At 44.5% G+C, this 16,060-nt stretch overlaps 1 protein-coding gene across 11 annotated transcripts in view; it reads left to right on the top strand.

Moving 5' to 3' along the window:
* AKAP9 (A-kinase anchoring protein 9) overlaps window positions 1-16,060 on the top strand; it is a 359,842-nt gene that overhangs the window by 285,249 nt on the left and 58,533 nt on the right. For 10 of the 11 annotated variants that reach the window (XM_040352376.1, XM_040352374.1, XM_040352375.1 and 7 more), the window contains 5 exons: window positions 2,186-2,224; window positions 6,963-7,195; window positions 9,891-10,010; window positions 12,777-12,953; window positions 15,714-15,815. In XM_040352376.1, coding sequence (XP_040208310.1) covers window positions 2,186-2,224; window positions 6,963-7,195; window positions 9,891-10,010; window positions 12,777-12,953; window positions 15,714-15,815 — 671 coding nt within the window. The remainder of the gene's footprint in view (window positions 1-2,185; window positions 2,225-6,962; window positions 7,196-9,890; window positions 10,011-12,776; window positions 12,954-15,713; window positions 15,816-16,060) is intronic. The other variant, XM_040352373.1, reaches the window with a different exon arrangement.

The raw sequence follows: 16,060 nt of genomic DNA, 5'->3' as shown, positions 1-16,060 counted from the left end.
GCCAGACGGATGGAAAAGTAGGTTTTTCCTCCGTCACACTTTGGCGGATTGGAGCGGGTCGGATGTCAGCGGGCATGTCACCGCTGACATCCGCGGCTCCATAGAGGAGCATGGAGCGCCCGTTCAGGTCCGCCGTGTGAAAGAGCCCTAAGGCTATACCCGTAGGTGCTCGAAATATCTCCCAAACCTCCACCATAGAAGCCAGCGCCGACATGATCGGTGCATGCGCACTAAAGAAAGGCCACGATCTGTGCCGTTTCTATAGTGCCTGTGCCGTGACTGTCGGCTCCCGCGCAAGAGACGCGTCACGCAACTCCGGCCAATAGCAGAGCCGGAGTCCACGGCCCCCGGAAGGAAGAGGGGTTGAAGATGGACACGAAGAGAGAGAGGGGACATCGCTGACATTGCGGGCTTCTTCTGCAGGTAAGTGGCACATAATGGGCTACTATGCAATCTTTTATTTTTTTGTAAAGTTTTTTTCAATTACATCATATGCACATCAAAGGTTACCACCTTTAACGACAAAAAAATAATGCTGCATGTACGTTGGCTAACTTGTAAATGTATACACGGAATACTTCTCTTCCTGAAATGTATGTATTCATTTATATCCGGGGTAGGCAACCTCGGCCCTCCAGCTGTGGTGAAACCACAAATCCCATCATGCCTCTGCCTCTAGGAGTCATGCATGCGTTCCGTCGGATTAGGCGACCCGTCAGAATCGGTAACGGAAGTGACATTTCGTCGCCGCTATCTTGCTACACCCCTCCACAGTAATGATACACCAAGAAGGGGGTAAGCGGACATCTTGTTACACCCACCAGAGTTTTCCATTTCACAATTATTTTGTACATGAAACGGAGCTTATAAGGTGAAATACAGTATGTAGAAATCCCTCGGACTGTTTACATATTGAATTATAAAAGCCTGTGCGATCAGCAGGTTTGCCGCTGCTTTTAAAATTCAACATCTAAACAGTCCATCGGATTTCTAAATACTCTATTTTACCTTATAAGCTCCGTTTACTGTTTCAAAATAACAGTGAAATTCAAAACTCCGGTGGGTGTAGCAAGATGTCCGCTTACCCCCAATCAAGAGCCAGGACCCCGTGCAGGGAGGGAGAGCACTACCCCGCCGTCGAAATGAAGGGGCTCAGGTAAGTAAAATGGGGTGGCTGGGGGGGGCGGTTACGAAGTTTTTTCACCTTAATGCAAGATGAAAAAAAATACGAGGATTTACAACCCCTTTAATGTACACAGCGGCAGCTGCTAAATAACAAATGGGATTTTGCCAAGCAAGGAACAGCTGGGGAGCGGCAGCTTGGGCATAGAAACATTGTGTACAGCATATGCCCAAGCTCCTTTGACGTTTTTAAGGCCCAAATTTCTCAACTGGTTAATTTAAGAATATTGAACATGGCACAAATACATAGCACTGAGAATATTAGTTTGCTGTTTGCCTGAAACTCCTTTTGTATGTAAAAAAGTATACAATAAAGTATGTAATGTGTAGAAACCCAGCAGAGAGACATTTTAAAAAGTAAAGTTTTTTTTTTTTTTAATGGATTCCTCGGTTTGTCTACCTGAACCTTAGTGACAGGTCCTCTTTCAGATCATTGCCACTTCATCCTCCTGTTTTAACACATTTTGTTTTATTCTTGGGTTATAACATGTAAATTGGGCTCAGATCCCACACTCGTCTCCCAGAACAGGTAAGGCCATCAGTATAACAGATCTTGGTCATTCCACACCCACTGGGAGGCATTTATAAAACTTAAGGAACTTCGAACAGTAAGAAAACCGGGCAATATCTGCCCTTTTGCTTGCTGTTATGTTGCGTGTTTTTTTTTTGTTTTTTTTTTTATGACATGCTGTCATATTTTTTTTTTATCCTGTGTGTTTTATAAATGTTTGGTTGGCTGCAGCTGCAGTTTAGCCTACGTTGGTCATTCTGTCTTGATGACGTCACAGGAATATTACTAAGACCTGTATACTGATGATAAGACAATTAATTCACACAGTATTCTCTTGGATGAGCTATCTCCACATTGCTTCAGTCTAATTTCACTCCCTGTTCACCCCTGTGCTGCTTTCTCTCCTCTCTCCAGTATTATCACATTGCAGAAGAACTGTAGACGGCATGTGAATTACATACACTGCATTTGTTTTGTTCTCTATCCTCCCAGGCTTAGTAGAAGCTGCAGCCGTTGCAGCTCCCAAAGAAGGTGTGTTTGTATCCCGCATGGCCAGCCTTGTAAACGGGTGTTTTAAGAGCACAGATTGGGAATGAATTAATCCTCTTTTGGCTTTTTTTTGGGCTTCCACTGTCTTGATTCCTTCGCACTAACCAATCCTGGCTTGCCACTGCTGAAATAACTTGCTTCTGATCTTTCCTAACCTGACCACCTTTTCTGTTGGTGCTTCTAGCCCCTTTTGCTAGTAAGGGGCTCCAAGAGGTTCTATAGAAAAGGGTTAATCTCCTTCCACTTGCCAAGGGGTTCTGCTGAGTGATTTACAGACCAAGACTGGCTCACTTTCCTATGAGAGCTGAGGGCTGTATGAAGTCTAAGCCTTTTATTGACATGGACTGCTGTTGTATGGGGTGCTGCCTGTCATGAAGTTTGGTAGACCTTTTGTGTTGCCAGGGGAAACCATCAACAACAGGCACGACAGATGTTAGAGATAAGACCTACCCTGAAAATAAGACCTAGCGTTATTTTCCAGGAGGGCTGCAATATAAGCCCTACCCTGAAAATAAGCCCTAGTTAAAAATGCTTGTAAAATCCTATAATCCACTCTATTATAGTAGTATATAATGTACAATGTGTGCGTTTCTGTAATATAATTGCGGGGGAAGAGAGCTCCGGCGGGTAACAGAAGCACAGAGCGGCTCTATAACAAAGGTATTTGGCACAATTATATTACAGAAACACACACATTGTACATTATATAATACTGTAATAGAGTGGATTATAGGATTTTACAAGCATTTTAACTCTGTTAACACTGGGGATTCCTGACAGGCAGGGAGAGAGAGGGGGAGAGAAGACATCACATTACATGGAAAGACCTACCCCAAAAATAAGCCCTACTGTGTCTTTTGTTGGCATAATTAATATAAGACCCAGGCTTATTTTCGGGGAAACACGGTAGCTGCCAGTCGCAGTTAACAAACTGAAGACCAGGTCAAGTATAGGCAGTCCAGGTTCCAGACAGATAATCGCATCAGTGACAGGCTGATGATCGGAATAAACTTAGATAAGCTGGGTAAAAACAGAGCTAAACAGAACACAAGAACAATCCAAGGCATGAACATTTAGACAGAAGTCACAGATAGACGTCTATCAACAACATGAGCAAAGAGAAAATCCTTTTAATCAGACATGGGATCATGACTGTGGCCTCACTTTAAAGTCCTCTAATGAGGGAAAGTGTGCACTTTGGTCATGAGACCTAAGCTGCAGTGCAGAAGGACAACCAGCAGATGCCAAAGGTACAAGGCTGTTCATTAGCATGTCTTACATTCTAGAGCAGGGGTCTCCAAGCTTTCTAAACTAAGGGCCAGTATACTGTCCTTTTGGGGGGCCATACTGTGGCCATTTGGAGTAGATAAGGTCCCGATGTCAGTGGGTAAAAAAACAATGCCTTATCTTTGGTGTCATTGGGAGGAATTGTCCCCCATTGTTGTTGCCATTGGGAGAAATTGTCCCCCATTGTTGCCATTGGGAGGAATTGTCCCCATTGTTGGTGCCATTGGGAGGAATTGTCCCCATTGTTGGTGCCATTGGGAGGAATTGTGTCCCATCGTTGGTGCCATTGGGAGGAATTGCGCCCCATCGTTGGTGCTTTTGGGAGAAATTGTGCCCAATCGTTGGTGCCATTGGGGGGAATTGCGCCCCATCGTTGGTGCATTGGGAGGAATTGCGCCCCATCGTTGGTGCATTGGGAGGAATTGCGCCCCATCGTTGGTGCCATTGGGGGGGAATTGCGCCCCAACGTTGGTGCCATTGGGGGGATTTGCGCCCCATCGTTGGTGCCATTGGGAGGAATTGTGCCCCATCGTTGGTGTCATTGGGAGGAATTGTTCCCCGTCATTGGTGTAATTGGGAGGAACTGTGCCCCATCAGAGTGTGTAGGGGGGTTATGTACCACTGTTGGTATCAGTGGATAAAATAAAGCAAAGGGCCACATCTGGCCCCTGGACCACAGATTGGAGACCAGTGTTCTAAAGGAACTGTATAAAGTGGGTATATACTATAGCAGCAATCTCCTGTAATGCCATGTACACACGATCGGAAATTCCGACAAAAGTCCCATGTGAGCTTTTTGTCCGAAATTCCGACCGTGTGTATGCGCCATCGGACTTTTGCTGTCGGAATTTCCAGCAACAAAAGATTGCGAGCTGGTTCTCAAATTTTCCGACACAAAAATTTGATCGTCTGTAGCAATTCCGACGCATGCTCGGAACCATTGAACTTCATTTTCTCGGCTTGTCATAGTGTTGTACGTCACCACGTTCTTGACAGTTGAAAGTTCCGAGAACGTTTGTGTGACCGTGTGTATGCAAGCAAAGTTTGAGCGCAATTCCGTCGGAAAAAACATCCAAGGTTTTTCCAACGGAAAATCCGATCGTGTGTATGTGGCATTACAGCCAGTCTGTTTAGATACAGCTGATTTCAGATAAGGGCTGAGATGTCACACAGCTCTTGCTCTCTTCTGAAAGTTAATGTATGGAGAACTTTAAATGGATGAATAGGTTCCTTGGTGAGGAAATGGAAGGTTCTTAGCCCTTTCCTGGAGAATCTCTTCTATTCCTGAACTCTTTTCCTTAACATGCACCATATCCCCGAAATAACCATCATCTTATCCTCCAGTTATGATCATGTTTCACTCTCTATCATTCCTGATTCCGAATTCTATCACAAGAACTGAAATTTTTATTCTGTTCTGTTCTGTTTTTGGATCACTGAACATTCGACGATCACTTTCTCTTAAGATGATGGTAATAGGCAGGGCTCGCTAAGACAGCGGGAAGAAAATTGCATTTAGCAACTGGTGATTTTCTTTTCATTTTCTCATTAATCATCTTTGTGACGGATCTCTTTCCCTTGTAACAGCACCCGGTGAAAGTTTGCAGTTCAAACCATGGAAAGTATTAGACTGTGTGTCTAACTGCACCCGGTGCACTGGGCTGACACGTCCTGGCTTTCAGATGTGCTGGGAAGAATATTGGATTCTGACGACTGACATATTGGAATATAGGGGAAAATGGTTTAATTTAATGCAAAGTATTACATTAAACGTGTATTAATAATAAAAGAAACGTAGCATTTAAAGAGGAACTTTAGTCCCCTGATATACCATCTGCTGCATGCGCAGATGTGCTGAAGGTCTCTACCTGGTGTTTTGGACTTGAATTTAATTCAAACTTTTTCATTTAAAAAATTAAATAAAAAGCCTCGTCGGACACTGGACTATGTCCCCTGTACTTCTGCCAAGATGCACTGGGCTCTTCCAAGTTCGCAGGTAGCATTGTCAGAATGACTGTTGAACTTTTTTAGAGCACAGTCTGGAGAACCTTGTTCCTACATTTACATTATTGTTTATTTATGTGGTAAATTGTCTGTTTGACATGGTATTATATTTTTGACCCACTTAAAAGAGAAGTGTGGAGTTTTGGACTTTAATGCTTACCTAGGTGGGTGCAGCATCGACCCAATGCTGCATCTGTCCCCCAGCATCTCTAACACTGAGAACCGAGCGATCAAACACCACCGCTCGATTCTAACAGCTCTGTGAACAGAGAGCTGCTGACTGTCGGTCAACAGCTCACTGCTCTGCCCCCACGCTCTCGCAAGAATGCTGGGCTGTGGAGGGGTGGGAGCGGCCGCCTCAGTCCCTCATCGACTCGCTGAGAGGCCGAGCCGGGTGTCGGTCCAGGCATGTGGGTAGATCGCGACTCTATGGTCGTGATGATGCTCTGTGACGTCAGTAGACCGCAGACTTCAGCCTGGTGTCTTCTGAAAACGTGTCACAGGAGTGCAAAACAAACTGCACTCCTGTGATCCATAGGAGAAGTATAGCCAATAGGGATGAGCTCTGGCGTGTTCGCATACTACACGTGCAGAGCCCGCCAGGAAGTGTGCACGGCGCTGCGCTAATCACAGCCAGGGAGACATTTCCCGATCTCTGCAGCCGAGCATCGGGACAATGTCTCCCTGGCTGTGATTAGGGCAGCGCCGTGCACACTTCCTGGCGGGCTCTGCACGTGTAGCATGCGAACACGCCAGAGTTCATCCTTAATAGCCAAACAAGCTTTGTCTGTACTTCTCCTTTAAGTGAAATTATGGGTGGACCCTACATTCCAAAGTATTGTAGTGTTGCAAGTATGAGTTTTCTCTATAGGACTTATTGGGATCCTATCCATATTTATTATTCACTAGCTTTGGCTGTACTTGTCCTTTAAAAGAAATTATGGGTGGACCCTGCATACAAACCAGTCCGCTTCCAGGTTTTTATTACCAAAGTTTAATTGAACAAGCTGAAGTTAGAAGCTGATTGGCTACCATGCACAGCTGCATCAGATTCTGAGTGCCCCGGGTTTAGTAAACCTAAGCCTTTAAATCCATAAAATTGCACTCATGAGGGTTATTTTAGGTTTTAGTTTGATATAAATTTCAGTTTAGATTTTTCTGGGTTCATTCACAAATGCATCATGAAAACTGGATTGGGCAGCCGCAGCCCCGCAACTTTGCTTCAGTGAATTGTGGTGAATTTCCACAATCTTCTCAAATTGGGTCAAAAAACAATTCTTTACAGTAAGAGCCTTAAATGACTAATTCCGATATGTCAGTCAGTCCAGTATTTTTCTGAACACAGGCATTTGGGTTATCAAGACACTGTAAATAGACATGGCTTCCACAGAATTGGGCCTAACACATCTTCTGTGACGTCTTTCCACAGAGCTCTTGGAGGAGACTGAGAAGCTCTTGAAGGAGAAGATTGAGGTCCAACGTCAAGCAGAGAAGGACTCGGGAGACCTTCACAAGCAAGTGAAAGTGCTGGAGGTGGAGCTTGAGGAACAGGTCAGCCATAACATGGAGATGGAACAAGAAAAGAATACCATTCTGGAAGACCTGCGTCAAAAGAACCTTTCCCTGGAGAAACAACTGGAGAAGACCCGCAGGTTTTTAGATGTAAGTGGAGGAGCAAGGGGCATATCGGGCAGGTGCTTTCTGGTCAGAGCCCACACAAGACATTTTCCTTTGTTCTAGTTATCATAAACAAGCCAACAAAAACGAAGCCCCGAATTCAGAAAGAAGTTACGACGGCGTATCTCCAGATACGCCCCCGTAACTCCGAATGCGGGCCGTCGCAACTCGGCGCCTGATTCATAGAATCAGATACGCCTCACAGTTGCCTAGATACGAAGTCTCTTACGCCGTCGTATCTTAGTTGCACATTTACGCTGGCCGCTAGGTGGCGCTTCCGTAGATTTACGCATCGAATATTCAGAAACGTACGTGCCCCCGGTGCATTTTTTTTACGTCGTTTACGTAAGGCTTTTTTCGGCGTATAGTTACCCCTGCTCTATGAGGCGTAGCCAATGTTGGGTATGGACGTCGGGCCAGCGTCGAATTTTGCGTTGTTTGCGAAAGTCGTACGCGAATAGGGCTGTGCGTAATTTACGTTCACGTCTAAAGCAATGACTATTTGCGGCGTAATTTGGAGCATGCGCTGTTTGTTAGTAACGTCAATTACGTGGGGTCACAACTATTTAGCATACAACACGCCCCCTACCAGCCTATTTTGAATTACGCGGGCTTACGCCGGCCCATATACGCTACGCCGCTGTAACTTCGGGCACAAGTTCTTTCTGAATACGGGACTTGCCTCTCAAAGTTACGGCGGCGTAGCGTATATGAGATACGCTACGCCCGCCTAAAGATAGGCATTTGTATCTGAATCCGGGCCTAAGTGTGTACAAAAGAAAAAGTCAATAAAAATTATTCGGTCAAACTAATTAAAAGCAGAACTCCAGCCAGTGTATTACACAAGTTTATCTTACGTTGGCCATATAATATACAATTTACCTTTTTAAATTTACCAAAATGATCTAATATGAGGTCAAACCCAAACACTTTCAAATTGTATGCAGTCAGGTAGGCCCTTTCACTACATAGTTGAAGGTAAATTTAAAGGAAATTTGTTAAGAAAATTTTATAATGTATGGCCAGCCTTAAAGTGGAATGCCACAATTTTACCCAAAAATGGAACTTCCGCTTTTCCGTTTCCTACCCCCCTCTGGTGTCACATTGGACACCTTTCAGGGGGGAGCAGATACCTGTCTAATATAGGTATTCTGCTCCCACTTCCGATCATAGATACCCGAGCCACCCGCGGGTATCTACGCCCCTTCCGGCGGGTTCTCCGTCCCCCCCAGCTGTTTTCTGAGAGACACACAGGTCCCAGAAGACAGCAGGGACCAGTGGGACCGTGCTGCACGAGCCGCGCATGTGCAGTAGGGAACCAGGAAGTGAAGCAGCAAGGTAAGGGAATCAGGAAGTGAAGCCTTGCCGCTTCACTTCCTGGTTCCCTTCCCGAAGATTCCGATGGCAGCAACCGAGAGCCAAGGGATAGATCGGTTTTGGGTGCCGACATCGCAGGCGCCCTGGACAGGTAAGTTTCCTTATTTTAAAAGTCAGTAGCTGCCGTATTTGTAGCTGCTGACTTACCTTCGCTGTAATTGAAAGCTGTTCTCCAACTTTCAGTGAAAGTTTACAACTTTGGTCCGAGCTTGTCCAAATGAACTCTTTACTTCACATAAGAGATGCAGTTGCTCTCAGCGCTGTATGAACTGTAGGTAGCTTCAGCTAAACGGCTCTGTGTTCTGGAAGTGCGAAACAAATTTCCTTCCCCAGAACAAAATTGAGTCATGCTGAGCACTAAAGAGCCATTCAAAGGAAACGTTGTATACTCTGAATTAATACAAAGCTCCCTCTGATGGCTGAGGCAGACAGTTGAAGTCATGATCCCTGCCTCAGCTAATCACAGTATATGTTGTACTAAGTCGGAGACTACAAAGCTCCATATGAATGACTGAGCAAAGCTCAGCCCTATTCAATTTTGTTTCAGGAGCTGGATAGGAAGTTCCCATCCCATTGCTGGAACAATATCGTATATGTAGCTGAGGCTACATACAGTTCACACAGCACTGAGGGCCACTGCATGTCTTATGCCTTGTACACACGTGCAAAAGTCAGACGGAAAGAAAGAGAACAGGTTCTTTAAGGTTTGTCGGACTTCTGAAAAAAAAAGTCCAATGGAGGCTACACACGGCCGGACTTTCCTAGAAAAAAAGCCCGTCTGACTCTTTTTTTTTTTTTCTCAGAAAATCCGGCCGTGTGTATGAGGCATTAGTGAACTAAATACTTCCTTTAGACCAGCTTAGTCCAAATGAACTATTTTAAACCTTACTAAAAGCTAGAGATTAGCTTTCAAATTAAAAAGGACATAATTGATAAGAATTAATAAGTGGCTTTTGCTATAGTAGTTGCCTTCCCTGTGGAGTTTCTCCCTGTAGTAATACATTTCTGTTACTAGATGCCATCAGGCTTCTGGGTTGCATGATGGCCAGGGTCATTTAGCCCACACTATCTGCGCCCAGGCTGCCATGGACCCTGTTCCATATTAATAATTTCTATTGCCATGAACTTGCATAAGCCAAAAATAAATTCAGTGAATGTAAAGGAGTCTGTGCCATTTTCTAGTAACAATTATGGAGACAGTTGTGTGATTATTTTTCCTTATACTATTATCATATGCATGTTTACTTTGTGCTGGAACATGAATACCGCACAGCGCTGACCGCCAGCTCTCATTATTTTACAGGAACAGGCAATTGATCGGGAACATGAACGAGATGTGTTTCAACAAGAAATTCAAAAGTTGGAGCAGCAGTTGAAAATGCCACAAAGACATCAACCTGTTAACGAACATCAGAGTAATGAGGTGGGATGGAGCAACATCATTATTGTGTTACAGGCCATGCATAGCTTTTTATGTTTTATTTTATTTTTTGGCAAAATGGGGAAGGGTCACTACTTCCGTCAACCTTTTATTGCTATCCCTTTTCAGAAGATTTTTTTTTTTTTTTACGATTTACTTTCTTTTTGACAGAACAGGAAGAATCTTGTCACTGTCAGACTGAGCATGAAATCTTAGGAAACCCCTTCCCCCCCCTCCAACAGGCACACAGATAGCAATAAAACATCCTGAGCAGGGGTGGACTGACAACCCATGGGGCCCCCGGGTAATAGAAGATTATGGGGCCCCCGGGCTTACAGATGGCCACCACGCCAGGAGGCAGTGCAGAGGCAGGGCAGCTAAAATCTCAGGATTTTCACATCAAAAGCATGTCGGTTTAAGACATAGCAGGGACAGATGTAAAAAAAACACAGATTTTTACATACTGTCCCTGGTTTTATTGAGCCTGGCAAACCTGATGGGGCCCCCTAGTGGCATGGGGCCCTCGGGCAGTGCCCGAAAGTCCCAATGGTCAGTCCGCCCCTGATCCTGAGTTAGCTAGAACTTTTGTCAGGCTTTCATTGTTTGTGTCCATGACATACAGTGCAGAACCAACAGTTCTGCATTATAGGTGAGGACGGCCCACCCAGAACATGATAGAGAAGAGGAAATGCCAGCTTTTGGGGTAGTGAGGGGCAAGGTAACACAGATTTTTAATAGTGCTAAAGGCTAGGGATGATTCTGAACTTGCCTGAGCCTATCCCATCAGGAAGCTGTCAATGCAGACATCCAATCATAGGAGAGAGGGAAAAACTGCTGCTCCAGGTGAGTGCACTGTGCAATCAATGTCCTCTCAGAACCAAATGGGTGCCGGCAATGCACGAAGCAAAACTTGAAGAGAAAATATGGACAGCCGCACACCAGAAAAACCTTAAAAAGGTGGCCTCTATTGGTAAAAGGAAAAAAGGCACTACAAAGCACAGCAAGCAGTGGGGTATATAGCTGACACGTTTTGCACTAGGGTTCAGTGCTTAGTCATAGCTAAAACGATGATTAACCGGTTAACGCTCACCGCATGTACATATACGTCTCCAGAATGGCTTGTACAGGCAGATGGGTGTACATGTACGTCCCCTCCTTGCCGCGGGTCGGGGTTCCAATCGGGACCCCCCCCCCCCCCCCCCCGGTACATGCGGCGGGCGCTAACCCGCGGGGAGCGATCCGGGACGACGGCGCGGCTATTCGTTAATAGCCGCCCCGGAGCTGAAGAACGGGGAGAGCCGTATGTAAACACGTGCTTCACTGTGGCGGCTGCATCGATCGAGTGATCCCTTTTATAGGGAGACTCGATCGATGACGTCAGACCTACAGCCACACCCCCCTACAGTTGTAAACACACACTAGGTGAACCCTAACTCCTACAGCGCCCCCTGTGGTTAACTCCCAAACTGCAACTGTCATTTTCACAATAAACAATGCAATTTAAATGCATTTTTTGCTGTGAAAATGACAATGGTCCCAAAAATGTGTAAAAATTGTCCGAAGTGTCCGCCATAATGTCGCAGTCACGAAAAAAATCGCTGATCGCCGCCATTAGTAGTAAAAAAAAAAAATAATAAAACTATCCCCTATTTTGTAAACGCTATACATTTTGCGCAAACCAATCGATAAACGCTTATTGCGATTTTTTTTTACCAAAAATAGGTAGAAGAATACGTATAGGCCTAAACTGAGGGGGAAAAAAATGTTATATATGTTTTTGGGGGATATTTATTACAGCAAAAAGTAAAAAATATTGCATTTTTTTCAAAATTGTTGCTCTATTTTTGTTTATAGCGCAAAAAATAAAAACCGCCGAGGTGATCAAATACCACCAAAAGAAAGCTCTATTTGTGGGGAAAAAAGGACGCCAATTTTGTTTGGGAGCCACGTCGCACGACCGCGCAATTGTCAAAGCGACGCAGTGGCGAATCTCAAAACCTGGCCTGGGCATTTAGCTGCAAAATGGTCCGGGGCTTAAGTGGTTAAGCACTGAACCCTAGTGCGAAACGCGTCAGATATATACCCAACTGCTTGCTGTGCTTTGTAGTGCCTTTTTTCCTTTTATCAATAAAGGCCACCTTTTTTAAGGTTTTTCTGGTGTGCGGCTGTCCATATTTTCTCTTCAAGTTTTTATCCAATCATAGGAGGCGGAGGCATTTCTCACCATGCATCCACATGTATGCAAGGGTCGTGTATACGTGCGGCTTTGGGACGAGGAATACCTCTTCTGCCTATGATTGGCTGTTGGCTTTGACAGCTCCCTAGCAGAATAGCTCAGGAGTGTTTGGTCTCATAGAAGCTCATGACTGCAGACAAAAAACAAACATTTAACCCTTGCAGTGCTTTAAAATAAATTCTGTGGCCTGAAGTATGTGTGAAGCCTTTAAGGTTATTTGGTTCAGGTGTTTCTGCCACACCAATTTAACAGGTAAGTAAAAAGGTATTGCATGAGGAGAGTTCTGGATTGTAGAAAAAGCTTAGTAAAGGGTTAGGCTTAAATATACATCTACAAAAAGTTTAAGTTTAATTTAAACAGTTTAAAAAAAAAATCTTTAAAAAAAATACAAATTCAGGAATGCTCATTAGAAATTATATGAATCGCCCAAGTACAGGTCATAGACGTGCATGTTGTGTACAATTGATTATTAAAATATAGACACAAGTGATGGAAATCATGTTCTTTTTATTTTTTTGTGCTACTTTTGGCAGGTGGAAAAGCTGGAAAGTCACCTGAAGGAGAAGACTGACAAATGCAGTGAACTGTTGTTGTGTAAGGAGCAGCTCCAGCGTGATGTTCACGAGAGGAATGAGGAGATCGAGAAGCTGGAGTGCCGGATACGAGAGCTGGAGCAGGCTCTGCTTATCAGTGCTGACACTCTGCAGAAGGTATTATTCATATAGAAAAGCTTGTTCTAATAGCCAAAAAAATCCTGTGTGTGTAGACCCATAGCTAGATTCAGGTAGAGTTAGGTCGGCGTATCAGTAGATTCGCCGACCTAACTCAGAATCTGCGCCGACCTAAGTTTAAGTGTATTCTCAAATAGAGATACACTTAAACCTATCTAAGATACGACGGCTTGCGCCGTCCTATCTTAGGGTGCAATATTTAGGCTGGCCGCTAGGTGGCGCTTCCATTGCGGTCGGCGTAGAATATGTAAATCGCTAGATATGCCTATTCACGAACGTACGCCCGGCCGACGCAGTACACACACGCCGTTTACGTAACGCTTTATCAGGCCTAAAGTTATCCCAACAAATAGTTGGAATAGTAATGTTAAAGTATGGCCGCCGTTCCCGCTTCGAAATTCGAAAATTTTACGTCATTTGCGTAAGTCGTCCGTGAATAGGGATTTACGTCATTTACGTCCACGTCGAAATCAATAGGCCCGTGCGGCGTACTTAGCCGCAATGCACACTGGGAAATGTAGGCGGACGGCGCATGCGCCGTTCCAAAAAAACGTCAATCACGTCAGGTCAAAGCATATTATCATAAAACACGCCCCCTCAGCCTATTTTGAATTGGGCGTGCTTGTGCCCGTCGCATTTACGCTACGCCGCCGTAAGTTAGGAGGCAAGTACTTTGAGAATACAGTACTTGCCTCTCTGACTTAAGGTGGCGTAGCGTAAATACGATACGCTACGACTTAAGGCGGCGTAGCGTAAATACGATACGCTACGCCGCCTTAAAGTTGCGACAAACTTTGTGAATCTAGCTACCAGTGATCAGAGTATGCACACTGTAATTTCACAGCATTTGATCACTGGCAAAAGCATACTTCATGCCGGAAAAGTGTATATATGCTTTTTATAAATTAAAAGGGGCAAAACAGCAATGTAACTGACACGTGATTTTTTTTTTGTTGTTGTAAATGTCTCCCTGGAGGTATAAAAAAAAGGGGGGGGGGGCTCTTGCAATAACCACCTTCAGTTCAGTGCTGTCCCAAGCAGTACTTTTTTCGACTTTTGTCAAAGCTGGTGTTCTGTCAAAATAGCCAACTACATGACTCTCCAGCGTCAGTAATTGCAGATTTTGACGACTCGGCTGTTTCCACAGAATACCAGCAGCGTATACTACGGTACACGATACAATGAGTAGACATTGTTAGCCCGACCGCTAGTAACCAACATGGATGCCTCCAAGGTGGCGACAACTTTTTTACTCCTTCACCTGTGTTCTGTAAAAACAGCCAAGTTGTCGAAATCTGCTGCTGGAGAGTCACTGGAAGTGAAGTGGTTTGAGATTTTGGCGAGTTGGCCGGGTTGGCACAACACTGACCATAGACAGAGCGATTTCCTTTCCTTTAACCACACATTTAATGATGTATTAATAAATACAGAGTTGTGATATAGCGGGTATTTTATATCTGCCTAGACTTCAGCTTTAGTTTAGACGTATGGCACTAGAACATTCTTATCTGGCTAAGGCTTCAATTATATTCCATCTTCCATAATCGGTAAACTGAACATATGGCATGTGATGAGAATGGAAAATATATTTTATAGTGAAAATATTTTTGGGATTGTAGCTGTACATGGGGAGGGAGGGGTTGGAGTTAAAGAGCATTGTGATTCCTTAGTTCAGCTTTAGGGGCCTTTTCACACGGGCTGTCCAATCAGGTCCGCCTGTCAGTTTTTTTTAGGCGAACCTGATCAAACCCTTCATTCACCCCTATGGAGCGGGGAATGTCAGTGGTGGCATTTCCGTTGACGTCCGCCACGATCTGATCCTGTCCACAAAATCCAGACGGATGGTGGTCATATTTTCCAGGCGGTCCGTTGTCACCCGATCTCCCCATAGAGAGCAGAACTGTGTTAAGCCTCGTACACACGATCAGTCTATCCCATTAAAACGGACCGATGGACCGTTTTCATCAGTTAACCGATGAAGCTGACTGATGGTCCGTCGCGCCTACACACCATCGGTTAAAAAAACGATCGTGTCAGAACGCGGTGACGTAAAACACAACGACGTGCTGAAAAAAACGAAGTTCAATGCTTCCAAGCATGCGTCGACTTGATTCTGAGCATGCGTGGTTTTTTTCCCATCGGTTAGGAATCCATCAGTTAAATTTAAAGCAAGTTGGCTTTTTTTTAACCGATGGTTAAATAACCTATGGGGCCCACACACGATCGGTTTTGACCGATGAAAACGGTCCATCAGACCGTTGTACTCTGGTTAACCTATCATGTGTACGAGGCCTTAGTCCCCGCTCTGCACAGTGAGATGAGACAGAGATGTCATCTGCCTGCTCGGCGGTAATCAGCGGGAGCAATCCCCCACTGAGTAAGGGGAATTCATCCAACGGAGGCGCCCATGTGAAAGGGGCCTAACTGTTCTGCCTGGTGAATGCAGCCATTCCACATCAGCCAAAATATATTCGCCTTGTTGTGGTTATGATGTAATATGCTATTTATTTTCTGCACAAGATAACAGAAAATATACCTTTGCATTCAGCTCTGATGTAGAACTACTCATATATGTTTGCTACATATATACATACATATAGATACACACTTTTATGTTACTCGAGGGCCATGTACTTCAGTAATACCATTGTATAAAATGTATATCAGTTCACCTGTTCTTCATCTCCATGCACTTTCCGTATCTGTGCATTAATCATTGTCTTAAATATGATTGTCTAGGTGGAGGACAGAAGACCATCTCTTGTTGGGGCCAAAGGAGAAATGCCTCTTGAGGCTCAGCTCCAGGTGGAGAGAGAAGCCATAGACAGGAAAGAGAAGGAGGTAGGTTTGTTGTTCTGCAGTCTGAAAGAACAAAATGATGACGTTACAAAATTCATTCACTGACATTTCCCATGACCCAGACATAGCTTTCCGATCTACACCTCAGCAGAGCTGTTAATCATTTTCCACGGCTCACTAATTGCAAAACATAAACTGATCTACATACATAACTAGTGATATACTTATGAAAGAATGCAGAGCATATGACCCAATGCAGCTTAATTGGCGTCCTTTTTTCCCCACAA

This window comes from Rana temporaria, chromosome 5 (assembly GCF_905171775.1).
Source record: "Rana temporaria chromosome 5, aRanTem1.1, whole genome shotgun sequence".
Lineage (NCBI taxonomy): Eukaryota > Metazoa > Chordata > Amphibia > Anura > Ranidae > Rana > Rana temporaria.
This window is presented reverse-complemented; position numbering and strand designations above follow the sequence as displayed.